The 13,923-nt window shown below is 39.4% G+C and overlaps 1 protein-coding gene across 4 annotated transcripts; it reads right to left on the bottom strand.

Moving 5' to 3' along the window:
* Window positions 1-6,025: 6,025 nt before the first annotated feature.
* LOC123980358 (endonuclease domain-containing 1 protein-like) lies at window positions 6,026-11,571 on the bottom strand. Of its 4 annotated transcripts, XM_046064707.1 has the most exons (6): window positions 11,508-11,571; window positions 11,087-11,172; window positions 10,721-10,856; window positions 10,209-10,280; window positions 8,402-8,740; window positions 6,026-6,992 (listed from the first exon to the last, which is right to left on the bottom strand). In XM_046064707.1, exons 5-6 carry the CDS (start codon window positions 8,723-8,725, stop codon window positions 6,465-6,467), a joined length of 852 nt encoding a protein of 283 aa, XP_045920663.1. In that variant the 5' UTR covers window positions 8,726-8,740; window positions 10,209-10,280; window positions 10,721-10,856; window positions 11,087-11,172; window positions 11,508-11,571; the 3' UTR covers window positions 6,026-6,464. The 4 variants fall into 4 exon arrangements, with proteins under 4 accessions (XP_045920663.1, XP_045920664.1, XP_045920662.1 ...); XM_046064708.1 differs by lacking the exon at window positions 11,087-11,172 and having other exon boundaries at window positions 11,508-11,553; XM_046064706.1 differs by lacking the exons at window positions 10,209-10,280; window positions 10,721-10,856; window positions 11,087-11,172 and having other exon boundaries at window positions 11,508-11,549.
* Window positions 11,572-13,923: the final 2,352 nt, after the last annotated feature.

Genomic DNA, 13,923 nt, shown 5'->3' with positions numbered 1-13,923 from the left:
GATGGGATGCCAAGTTCGGCCATAACTCATTTATTTGAACCCATGGCAATAATGTCAAAGCTTTTAAAACATTGAAACAGATTTTGTGAAAATTTGACACACTGAAAACAGCTTTTAACTCATCAAAGTGATGTGAGAAAAACACTCCTCACAGAAAACTCTACAGTGATTGGTGCAATGCTGCTTGTGGAATGGGGGACTAGGGATGTCAGGGGAACCAATACTTCGGTACCAAGTCAATACCAAAGTTCTGCAAACATGACGGTACTCGATTTTTACTCATAACACACTGACCTACAAAACACTAACAACACGGAGCATAATGTAAAACATGAACTTTTTTCTTTGAATGTGACTGATTTCTTCTTATAAATCAGTATTTCACTATAGAATTAAGGACTCAAAGGCAGACTCGGAACAGTTCGAAGGGGTAACAAAGGGTTTTATTGAAAAGTGCAACCGAAGACGGGTGGTAGGTTCCAACATGGCAGGATGGAGAACACACAGGAGGGGAGTTTGTCCAGGCAAGATGTGAGCAGAGCAGGGTGTGGCGTTCAGCAGAGTTCAAGGAGGTAGCGTGATCCTGGGCACAGAGAAAAACAGGTTAATCCAGGGAGACACAGAAATTACAAGGAATCTTACTGGAGTAGACAGTTGGCCTTGACGCATGTACCACATGTGGTTAGCTGACAATCTGGCGAAGAATGTGAGGAGGACTGGGGTTGAAATACTGCAGGAGCTTGATTAGTGGAATGAGGACCAGGTGCGCCGCTGGAGCCAGAGAGTGTAGCCACGCCCAGACAAACACAGACAAGGAGGACAGACAGAAAACACAGGGAACGGGGGAACAAAAGAACACAAGGTAGTGGGGAGATTCTGCAGTACCACAACAGAATACAGTTTTTCTCAGTCACTTTGCTGCTTTTCTCAGATCAGAATTGAAAATCCCAATACTACTTGTTCAACCTCCACATCATCTAATCACTTGTGCACATCATAAAAGCAATTTGGAATTCTTTTGACACATTTAGGCAAATGATTATTTACAACTGCTGTTTCCTACAGTATCAATTGCTTATGTCATGTTGATCACAATGCATTAAACTGATTCTCTGTTGAATAGTCTCTTTTTTTACAACTGCTTCCACACATTTTCAAAACTACGCCTCCTTTTTTTCAAAACTCTACACAGTTCTCTATGCTCATAAAGGTAAATATAAAATGAAGAAAATATTCTGCTACGATTTTTATATATTTCACTATGGTTGCTGCAGAAATGGACATTTGCCATCATTCACTTTTAAATGTGTTGTGATGGAAATTTGAGATTTTTCTGTGTTTACTGTTTCACCTGCACGCTTCATTATTGTAGACCAATGTTTTTGATCATTTTATTATGTTACAGCTAGGTGAAGTTTCCCATGGGAAAGATGCTCGTTAGAGAGTTTTTCTTATCTGACTGTCCATGATAGGCCTTCATCTCAGGACAGTTGGTCCCTACTCCCTTCCTCACTAACATAGCTGAGTAATATAAAGTCACCTGTTTCTTCACTGGCTCTTTGTCTTACACTCTGCAGACTGTCTGACCCTTTGCAAAGAATAACACCCATAAAAGATGTCTGGATTGGACTCTTTTTTTCACAAGACTCACTAAAGGACATATTTCCATTACAGTGTTTTTACAGTTTTGGACACAGTGTGTACTCAGTGTGCAGGTGGAGGATTGAAGTAAGCATTGAAAGCATTTTGTGTGAAAGCAATGATTCACAGTTTGGTCCACATACACTTCTGTTTCGCTGACTGTGTGAAAAGGTTTGACACTGTGACTTCAGTTTTGACCAATACAGGTTATTTTTTTCTTTCATAGGCTTATGTACATTTCCATACAATGTTCTGGAGTCAAAGTAATCTGCTGAGGGTTTGAAAACAGTCAAAACACAAAATATTTATTTGGCAAAACATTACAGTTGAAACATTAGCACAGTGTTGTATGCAATAGCATACAAGAAAACAAAAACATAATCAATCAATCAACATTTATTTATATAGCACTTTACAGCAACCAACAGGCATTCACAGTGCTTTACAACAACCAAGAATAAACAACACAGCATTCAATAAAAGCCAAGAAAAAAACAACAACACATGAAGCATAGAAAACAGTAAAACAGATAAGCCTAAAATCATTAGAAGAAGAGGTAAGTTGTTGCACTGCTACTGCGTATTAAAAGCCATTCTAAATAAATAAGTTTTAAGTTTTGATTTAAAATGACCAACATCCATGCGAATGTCAGGAGGGAGCTTGTTCCTGAGTTTTGGACCAGCAATAGCGAAGGCCCGATCACCCCACTGTTTGTACCTGGACCTCGGGACTTCTAAAGTCCGTAGATCTGAAGACCGCAAGAGCCGATTTTGTCCACCCAAAGTTAAAAGCTCGGACAAATACTCCGGGGCTAGGCCATTTAAGACTTTGAAAAGAAACAATAAAATCTTAAAATCAATTCTAAAACGCACCGGAAGCCAGTGTGTTGTAAAAAGAACGGGAGTGATGTGTGCACTTCTAGATTTATTTGTTAAAAAGCGAGCAGCAGCAAATTGCACAAGTTGAAAATTTGAGATGGATGTTTGACTTAGACAAACATAAAGAGCGTTGCAATAATGTAACCTTGAACTAATAAAAGCATGAATAGCCTTTTATAGATCGTGCCTTAACTTTAGCCAGGAGACAAAGTTGGAAGAAGCTCATTCTGACAACATTGCTAATCTGCTTGTCAAATTTCATGCTACCATCGAAAAATTGAATTGAATTGCCTGTCTGTTCACATGGGGAGCACAGAGCAACCACACGGATTCAAACGAGGTCTCGCATGGAGCTTCGCTATCCATGCTGTTTTTTGGCAGTGTGGACACTGCATTGTTTGTACTTGTGTAAGGTAAAACAAAATTGAAATTGAGTCTCTCAGATTTTTTCTGTCTGGGACTTATTCCAGCACCTCCCAGATTTTCCTCCAAGTCCAATCTGAGTCTGTGCAGGTTTTGAGGACTGATGATAGTAGCAAGGCTGTCCCTAGTCACCTATCCCCACCTGTCCCCATCTCTCTCTGTTCAAAAAAATACTGGACTGGCAGGACAAAGCACAATACCACTACTTCTTCCAGCACCATAAAAGGCAAAGTTAACTTGTGTCCTTTAATACGTATTAATATAATGTGCAGTATTATGTACAACAGTAGAGAGTAGGTCCCATTCACATGTTGATTCAAAGAGCTCAAAGAGATAAGATATTGACTACATGTACAAAGCACAACTCCATCCTGTCACCCACCTTTAGTACTAAACACCTGCACCCTCTTTACAGACACTGTCTCACACTTCAGAGGACAATAGCTCAACACATCAAAAGCCTTAACCTGCACTACTGAAGGCTTTCAACTTTAAAATAAAATAATTGACACTAAAGTATTTATGTATTGTGTTTGTTGTCGCAATGTGTTCTCAGAACACTGGGGTTCTTTATTTGTGGTTTTCTCCGGTATAAACATGTTACAACCAAGCAGCAACCATCCGGTCTCCAGACTGAAGCCAAACCAGAAAAGAGACTGGCTCCAAAAGGGAGTCTATCTCCATTGACCCCCATGTTAAAATGCCCAGCTTTAAAGCAGAATAAAACACGTTTACAGCCTGGTACAAAAGATGGTTTTAGTGTATATAGCTAACTTTGCCCTTCATGACAACTGTGAGTGGGGTGAATGTTTTTATAACTCACCTGTTTAAATTATATTAAGCCTTAAATTTCTGCATTATTAGGGGTATGGCCGCTTTGATTGACAGGTGGCTGCTGTCATGTCATTGCTAGCTGACTGACTGCCATCTGTTAGCTCAGCTATTACAGTCAGTCACAGAGCAGTGAGGCTCTGCCTGTTTGAGCCTTTTGGACGTTTCTCCATGCAGATACCGGATGAATAAAGACATGTTGTGCTATGTATTGGAGAGAGAGAGAACCTCCACAACCTCTCCAATTGGTGAGCACAGGCTTGTGGAGTTTAAACAGCCATTTTTAGATTTGGATAGGTAACATTAAAGTTACTGTAACAGAGTCACTTTGTCACTAGAATAAGTGGCTCCACTTGGAGTGAGGGACGGGGTTAAGGGTTGAGGGGGTAGTGGCGGTGGTTGCGGTTGTCATGTCGGGAAAGAAAGATAACTTAGCTGGTCTGTAACTGTCAAATTCCTCTTTTGTATACACATACCTGGCAATAAAGCTGAATCTGATTCTGATAAGTCTGTATGTGATATTTGGCATGCGCACACTGGAGAGAGGGAGACGCCTGTAGTGTGGATTCTCCTGCTATTAAAAAAGATTGCTATATCATTGCTGCCGCTGGTAAAGTTGATATATCTGTACATATCTGTAACAGCAGAATCTCTCTTCAGTGCACTGGATGGTCTTTTTGAAAGGAAGACTCTCTCTTGGGACAATCTGGTGTCCATTCTCATGGACTCCTGTGCTGTTATGAGGGACTGAACTCCTTGACATTGATGGGGACTCACATCAATACCTTCATAATACCAGCAAGAAATTGTGAAGTCCTTTTGAGTGTTGGGTTGAGGCTTTGCTGTCAGACCTGCACACACAACACAAATGGTCAGCTGACATAAATGATGGTTTCAGAGATATTTGCAATATATTTGGAATCCATTTCTTGCGGCCAGAGCGCTATATTCCACACAGGTGGCTCTCAGTCGAGGATGTCAGCCTGGGATGTATTTGTCATGTTTTAGCAGTGACCTGAAGAGTACATACAAGGACATAGTAATTGTATCGTAGTTTTTTCAATATGGCACTATTTTCTCAAGAAACAATCAGTAGACACAAACATTGTAGTTTTGTTTGTTGTTGTTTTTAAAGGGGACTGTGGCCAAACTCCTCTAAACAGAACGAGAAAGAGACACCAAGCTTTATGTGGAAGTCTTGGCTCAGATCCTCCAGGTCTTTGGGAAAATCTTGGAGGTCCTGGGATGAGTCCTAGGGAGAAAAAAAAGAGTGATTCAATTTCACTTTTACTTCACTTTACACAGTACGAACAATGCAGAGCGCTGCCTTTCCCTGATGGTCCATCAAACATAATTAAACCCAAGAAAGGCAGTAAGAGATTTGAAAAAGCTAGAGGAGATGCTTTTTTACTCTATATTGCTCACCAGGTTTCACACATAAGCAGGCCTACAGAACTAAGGCTGAATTTAGAATATTTAATCTAATTAACTGACATAATAAAATATATTACATTGGTTGATTTAATGTCTTAAAATTGCAAAGGAAAATAAAAAGTATTCAACTCTACAGATTTGTTTTGGAAGTATCGTTTCAACACAGAAAAGGTTTCAGTAGATTGTGGAAGCTGAAAGGGTTTTAAACAGTGATCCTGTGGTAGCTGTGCTACTGGTTGATAAACACAAGTCAGAGCTTCTGTGCGCCTCAGCAGGAGATAGAGTGACCTCTGCTGGTTGAGCTTCCACATAGCAAGAATGAATAAATGCTGTGAAACTAAAATAAAAAAATAAATAATAATAACTAAAATATATAACTGCTATCATAAAATACAATTAAAAATATTTTACTGTTTTTTTTTACTGGGATTACTGGTTCATTTTTAAAACCTTTGAACCTTGTGAAAAACTATTTATACTGGGTGTTACCAACCGAAGCATCGAATCGAACCAGCTTCTCAGTGCACATTGTCCAACACCAACTTTGGTTTATACTAAATATAATACTGTACTGTAATAAAGCCCAGAAGACAGTTATCAGTTATCAGTCATCTGATCTGTTGCAGTCTGTTTGAAATAAAAGTCATTGTTACCAAGAAACAATAACCAAAACACAACGGTGTGCTGATTAGTGAGCTGGATCATGACAGAATATAAATATATCATATTCAAAAGAGATCTATTAATGATAGATGACTTCCAGCCAGTTGGATATTACACTGATTTAAAGTTTGTTAAGACATTGATTAAAGCTCAGTTTAATTCACTGTAAAGTTTATTTCATGCACATTCTACAAATCATGTAGATTTACTTAGTGTCTTTCATCTGAAGCCATGCAAAGGACACGTTCTCCTATTCAGAGGCCCATAATCGTAACAAAGGAAAAAAACAAAAACATAAAAAGATTAGCTTTTGACAGAACAATTCTCAGGTTGTTAATTATGCATTTACGTTCTTTTTAATTTCCTTGAATCTTAAACATAACTATAAAATCACGGATTGAAGGCTTTGTTCGAATTTCCCAATGTTTCACTAGAGTTGTATATTTTCCTCATACAGGTAGAACCCCAACAGGTGTAGATGTGGCTGTCCTAGATATAGTGGACCAGATGTTGTAGTGACAGGGGCAGATGTTAAATGGGAGGCAAATAAGTGAGGTAGAGCGACATGGGCAATTGGGATTGTTTGTGAAAAACTAAGAAACAGGACATTTTGTTTCAGGAAACACATCTATCCCCAGTTCTTGTTTGAGTTCTGCCAGAGTGTTAGTGGGCACATATTTGGTTTCAGGAGAATTGTCGGCCCAGTATGCCATTGTGATCAGTATCTTCACTTTGGGGCTGTAGCAGCAGAATGCTGACCAGAGCTTGGAGGGAATATTAACCCTGTTGTTGAGTTTGTTGTTGCTGTCGTTTGGTATTGCTCCAGTAACCACATAGGCTTCAGTAACACCATTGTTGTCTGAGCAGTAATCGTCCACAACATGTTTGGCGCGCTTCTCCATTCTTTTCCAGCTTTTCTGGTTAAATGATTTTGCTTGTGGAACGATGTTGGTCAGGGTAAAGGTGGAGTTTTTGTCAGATATCTGGGACCCGTGAGAGCTTCGAATCAACTGGCCCCTGTCAAACCTTTTGTTGTTTCTGTAATCTTTGTCCCCAGCCTGGTTGGTGTAAGTCTTGTCTTGGTCTACATCACACATGTTCTTGTCTTTTCCGTTTTCAAGCTGTAAGAGTTAAAGCATGATTTAGTGATGCAGGCAGAGTAGCAATAAAGAAAATTAGGTGTACAGTAAAAGTATTCTTTAGTTAAAAAATGGCTTTTAGGTAAAGCTGCACAGAAAGGCTCAGCCTGAAATCTTTTCTTCCTCTGAGCCATAGAGCTCCAATATTAATGCAAAAACCATTAAAACCCATCACTTAGCCTCGCTGTTGAACTGTGCGATATGTTCCTTCATGAACACACACACTGTAGTTCATCCTGACTCAGCCCACATACACTGTCCCGCTGCCCCAAATCATGTTAATGAATCCAGCGCTGAAAATAGTCCCTAAAAAATGCACTATTTCCTCCTGATTGAGTAACATTTGCTAATTCAGAAAGCATTTGATGTTGGTGTTTTCTGACAATATAATAATAATAGACATATTCTATAATATAGAATATCTGCTACCTTAACCCTTAATTTACAGTAATAATCATACGATGTAATTCTATAGTTTAGCAGTTTAGCAGTGAGGTGTTGGTGACTTACACTGGGCTCAACCAGGGTTGAAGACACATTTGATAGACTAGACTTCTTCTCTTATGTAAAAACTATGGCTGGGCACGTTAACACATTATTATTGCGTTACCGCATTAATTAATTAACGGCGACAATTATTTTATTGCACGTTAACGCAGTTTAAAAAAATAAATAAATAAAAATTATTATTTTGAAACTCCGTTGCTCACTGGCTCTGAATACACATACAGTCAAACCATGGGTCACAGGAGGGGTGGGATGTTGATCAGCCTGCAAATCAGCCACACAATAAAGCAGTGGAGGGGAGGCTTCAGCAGACTACGCTGGATGCAGCATGTGGGAGAGCTCAGCGAGTAAATGGCAGGCGCTCTGTTAAGAGTAACCATGGCAATGGCTTCTGTGCGCTACACAGCTGTAGCCTATTTAACTTAATATTAATATTATGGACTTAATATTATGGGCTACATAACTTTAAAGTTCAAGACAATTCAACATTGACACCTTGTACTCAACCACTTTGCCTCACAGGGAACACTTATCACCTTTCCCTGATGAACACCTAACAGGAAAACTAGCTACTGAACATAGGCCCTGGAGTCTAGGCCCCAGACTGTTCATGCTGTGTTTTCAAACTACATGTTATTGCTTTTGCATATATTGCTGTACATTTAAATTAAAAGTGCACAGTACACTACTTTAGTATTCATTATTCAATTTTGCATGTAACAATGCAATTAATCACAAGAAAACCATGCAATTAATCCCGATTATAAATTTTTATCCTTGCCCAGCACCAGTAAAAAGGCAGTGAAAGTTTTTGTGAAACCCCTGCTAGTGCTACTACATCAACAAGGCTGTATCATTTTTATGAGCCAATAAGAAAAACACACCTGGGGCTCTATCTTCCAAGGGATATCAGAGGTTTCCTTGTGTTTTGCCCCTGTGTACTTTAAAGCAGAAAACACTGGAATCTTGTTCTCTGTGTCGTAGAGCGTCAGAAACTTTCTCTCATCTTTATAAGTCTGACATATGACTTTGTATCGGGTCTGATTCAGAATTTTCCCGCCTTCCAAGATGCCTGGGACCCGAGGTGGCTTTGCTTCAAAGAGAAACTGGTCACAGTCGGACACCGACTTCACCACTTCAGTCACTGTGGGAACAATGGGCAGGAAGGCAGCGAGGAGCAAGAGATACCACATCTTCATGGACATCATCGTCAAGCACTGTGTCTTTAGGTCAGAGGAGAGAAAAACAACCATCAAACATTACAGTTTGTTTTCTTCAGTTTGAACCAGTAACAAAGTTGCAATAAATGATCCATTGGACTGAAGACGTAGAGTTAAACACAGGGTCGCAACCAGGGTTTGGAAATTAGTGAGGTCCACATTTTTTGAAACCAGGTCTGTGTTTGTTTCCATTTTGTGGCCAATTTATGCAGAAATCCAGGTAATTCCAAAGCGTTCACATACTTTTTCCTGCGACTGTATGTCGGTGATTGTATGCATGTTGACCAGTAAACCCTACAGCTGGTCACATCGGCCATGAAGCCTATTGTCCTTTGTGTTGCTGCGCATGACCGCCTCCAAATCACTGGGTGAAGCTGTCACAAAAAAACAGGGTCCTGTAAATGCAGCCTCTGGTACTGCAGCTATGTACTATGTTGGACTCTGGAAACTGAGCAGGAAAACCCTGTATGTTTTTTTGGCTACTATGTAAGCTACATTTGTAGGAAGTAATGTTAATTAGCGGCCTGTCATTACTACCTACTTCCTCAATGTTGAGAACACCAGGTACAAGCATAGACTAAACTCTGTCCTGCAGACGTAAGTGTACATCCATATAGTTAAATTTTATTTTAATTTTCAATGCAACACACCTTGATTTATACGTGTATATATATATCAATACAATGTCTATACAGTGTGCAAAATTAACTTTATTGTTTATTGTATTCATATGTTATATGAATCTTGATATAAAGTAGGGTGCAGGGGAAACACTAAATAGTAATTTACAGCGGCTTATATGCTAAATTTTTTCCCAAGAAGCACATGACCTCAAACAAAGAGACATACAGAAGCACAGTGGCAAATGTTCAAGTAACACAAAGTTTATTAAAAAATTCTTCATACATAATTTGTTGAAACATAAGGACAAAAAAGATATTCACCCACTGTGGGAATGAAACACGAATTCCTTATATTGAGAGTCCCCTGATTTAGCTAACCAGGCACACTGATTACTGGTCTTAAATTATCCTAAAAACATTGGCCTAATGCCAAACTTACTTGCCGACCCCTGCACTACACTATCTTTTTGTTTTCTTGCAATTAATTATGTTATTATATCATGAAAATAAAGTTTTGTTATTTCAAAATCTCGAGAAAATTATCCCATTATCTCGGGAAAACAACATTTGCTCTTTCGAAACGGTGACATGTGAAATGTGTAAATGTATGGCCTTTTGGGGCTTCCGTACAGATCAAATACCAATCAATAATATTTTACACTAACTAAATGTAATTAAATCATCTCAGCAACAGATCATATGTTTGACTTCTAACTGCTCAATCATTCATCATATTTCAGAACTGAGAGGGTTCAATTTTAGGGTTCAGCTGTTCAGCAACACAAATTTGATCTTTTATTATCAATTTATTACTGAAATTGTCCAACTATCCCAAAGAGGACCCATACCTTTAGATGAGAGGTTGTGGCCTTCAGAGAAGAGTCTTACAGGAACTGTCTTTTGATTGTAGAATGAACAATCTGTTTTTATTTAAACAACAAATCAAATATGATTTATCAAAATCCTCAACGCATAAATCTGCTAAGAATACTACGCTAACTGGTAACAAAAAACTTCCCTCTCTACTTCTCCAAAATGTCTATTAAGAGATAAATAAAGATTAAATAAAATGAGTCTAATCTATGCAGATCAGAACAGCAACAAGAGCAGTGCCCCAGAGTGAGAGAAACCTTTTCATGTCCCTCTCTTATACAAGTGGAGATCAGGAAGAACTCAAGAGATCTTCCAAATATGGTAAAACATGAAATACAATTCAGACATTGGTCAAAGCTCAATTCCTCTTTGTCAACCTTACAACACGTGACCAGATACAGTCAGGTGCATGAGACTTATTTAAAAAAGGTGTGAATGTTAATTCAATTCTGGTGACATTTACACAGGAAATTCAGAAGTGAGAGACCTCTTTCTTAGTCCAACAGGAAGCTCAGCCTCAACTGAAGATGAAGACTTCTTCATTAGCATGTCACAAGTATGGACAGACCATTTCAGCAGGATGTCTGTGGTTACAAGTGTTGCTTTTCTCTGCAGCAGCACAGCTGTCAGAAAGCAGAACCAACCGTTGTTAATGTTTTATTATTGTCTTCAGTTTGGTATCAAAATCCCTTTGGGAGGGGATGCGAAGAAGTGAGGCTCATAACTCATTTAGCCGGACCCATGACAGTATTATCAAAGCTTTTTAAAATATTGAAACAGATTTTTATTCACTGAAAACCGATACTTCATTCACTGAAAAGTCGATACCAAATTTCTGAAAACATGACCTTACTCGTTTTTTAAGGACCAAAGGTACAGAGGATCAAACAAGTGAAAGAGGGGGACGAGTGCAGCTACAGCAACAGCTCCGCCTTGAGTCTTCAAAAAGAGGAGTAATAATAAATTCATAGAAAAACAGTATGCAAACGGTGCCATGAACTTTTCAGACTAACAGAGGAAACACTTTCAGCTTAGCGAAGCACCTAAGACAGACATTCTGATCGAGTGAGTCAATTAACGTTATATTAACAATGTATCCAAAACATTATACTTCTTATATCCTTATCCTAAAATAAACATTAGGCTACTATTATTTTTGTTTGAGGCAGGTGGCATTGCTGTGTCGCTTAGCCACTTATGTTCCACACAATGTTTGCAGTGGCTAAACGCTAAAGGCTCAAACATAGCTCTTAGTAGTAGGCTACCAACCTTACCATTCAGTCTATGGCTGCGTTCTGATCCACAGTGTTCATAAGCAGCGCTCCCTGCTCCCTGCTCCCTGCTCCCTGCTCCCTGCTCCCTGCTCCCTGCTCCCTGCTCCCTGCTCCCTGCTCAAGGAATGTCCATTAAGGGAACTTCCAAATCCTTCTTTCGCAACATCATCAAAGCACACGTCAGTTTCACCGCGTGTTACCCTGGTAACGTAAACACCTTGGATACCTGCTGCTAATGTGGACATGTACTGAAATTAAATATTGAATACATATTAAAAAAAACTCATACAATAACAAAACTTAAATTTCCTAATAATCATATGAGCATCGTTGTATTTAGGTAACCTAACCTCTGAAATAAAAATTAGTTACAACGACAACAATGACAGAAATACAAACTCTGTGGTCTGCTCTATTGTTAGTTTTTGCCGCTCCTATGAGGCACAAAGGCTTATGGGTAATCTTTCTTGTCAACTTCCTGCAAAGTGATGAACCATTGTTCACTTCTTCCCTACACAGTTCACAGTGCCCTTTGACACGCTGCGCTTCCTGCAGTTTGGAATCGCACTTAAAATGGCTGAATACCCTGTGCAGTCCACTTAGTGGGGAACTACAGGGCGAACTATGTCATCAGTCATCAAAACATAACATTAGCGTTTTCAATAAAAAATTACGTACGGTGTGTTAGGGCTTGCCGTATAGACCCAGGAGCAAACAAACAAACAGATAAAATGAAGAGAGAGACGTGAGCAGACAGGTGAGAGGGCTCCAAGAGCAATTCGTAGGGCTGGGAGGCAGTGGTTTCCAGAATACAGCTCTGAACAAACACGGTTGGCAGACACAAGATCATTTATCACAGGTTGAAAAAAATACTAGACAAAAGAAATCTACTTACATTTAAGTGTAAGACTTGGACATAGCGTTGGTTAGCACTGAAGAACTGGCAAACTGGTGAGTTGATTGCTTGAAAGGCCAAAGGTGTGAGACGCAGCAGATGTTAATCAGCCAGCATTTGTCTCTAAAGGCTCGTGCAGACTACACGACTTGCCCCTATGTCTTGTCCTATGTGCCGGCGTGCTTATATACCCCCTCCGGTTACGCCGTCATTACTACCGTTCTAGTAACACCAATAGGATTGGAGTAGTTTCATTCATAGTTCAGCCCTGCCACTCCCAGAGGCGTTCCCATAGTGTCGTCACCGACGCAGTGTCTCGGGGAACAAGGGTTACATACGTAACCCGAGACGTTTCTTGCCTCTGTCGCCTAATGCTTACTCTTGGTGGGAATTGTTTGGCCTCTGTAAATAACACCAAAGAGTACGGTCTACACCTGCTCTTTTATGAAAAGCCCTGTGAGATAACTGTTGTTGTGATTTGGTGCTATATAAATAAAATTGAATTGAATTGAACTAACAGTGTGGTAGAAAGTGTGAAAAAAATCCCCTGCCTTTCATGGCTTGGCGGTGCATCGCCAAGCCGGTCGCCCTAATGAACAAGCCGCCCCTGGGTACAACATTTCTACAATGGAAAACCAAACAAAGGTGAGTCGAGCCAAAGGGCCTCCGCTCAGACTAGCTTGGTGTGAGGGCGTGCCTGACCCAGCTTTCTGTGGGAGATGGGAACTCGCTTTGGGCTTTTTCACTTTGCAAACCTGTTACATGCACAAAAAAGATATATAATTCAATAAAGGAGAGGGAAATGCCAAAAAGCATAATACCACCTCTTTAAATTATCCTAAAAAAATGTATGAATGTGTGGCGATTAGGGCTTCCTTACAGATCAAGTACCTTTCAGTAATATTTTTCACTACCAAAATCTAATTGAATCCTACCAGCAGCAGATCATATAGTTGACATAAATTTTAGTGTTTAGATGTTCAACACCAATTTCATCATTTATTACTAAATTATTAATAAAATTGTTCACCTGTCCCAAAGACTAGTAACAAAAACTTCCTTCTCTAGTTCTCCTTAGAAAATGTATTTCAAGAAATAAAGAAAGTAAAAATATAAAAAGTCCAATCTACAATGATCAGAAAAGCAACAGGAGTGGCGCCTCAGAGTGAGAGAAACCTTTTCATGTCCCTCTCTTATACAGGTGGAGATCAGGAAGAACTCAAGAGCTCTTCTAAATATGGTAAAAACATTTAATACACTTCAGACATTGGTCAAAGCTCAATTCTTCTATGTCAAACCACACATGATAATGTGTAACAAATTGCTTTTCTAAGTAAGCCTTTGGTACTTTCAAAACATGAATAAGACTGGTATTTTAACAAAGGTGTTGATGTCAGATAATTCTAGTGAGAACTTCTTCTTCACATGCATGGACAGACCATTTCAGCAGGATGTCTGTGGTTACAAGTGTTGCTTTTCTCTGCAGCAGCCGCAGTCAGCAAGCTGAACTAATGTTAACAG

The sequence above is a fragment of the Micropterus dolomieu genome, linkage group LG12 (genome assembly GCF_021292245.1).
Source record: "Micropterus dolomieu isolate WLL.071019.BEF.003 ecotype Adirondacks linkage group LG12, ASM2129224v1, whole genome shotgun sequence".
NCBI classification, from domain to species: domain Eukaryota; kingdom Metazoa; phylum Chordata; class Actinopteri; order Centrarchiformes; family Centrarchidae; genus Micropterus; species Micropterus dolomieu.
Note: the sequence above shows the minus strand (reverse complement) of the source record. Positions and strands in the feature narration are given on the sequence as shown.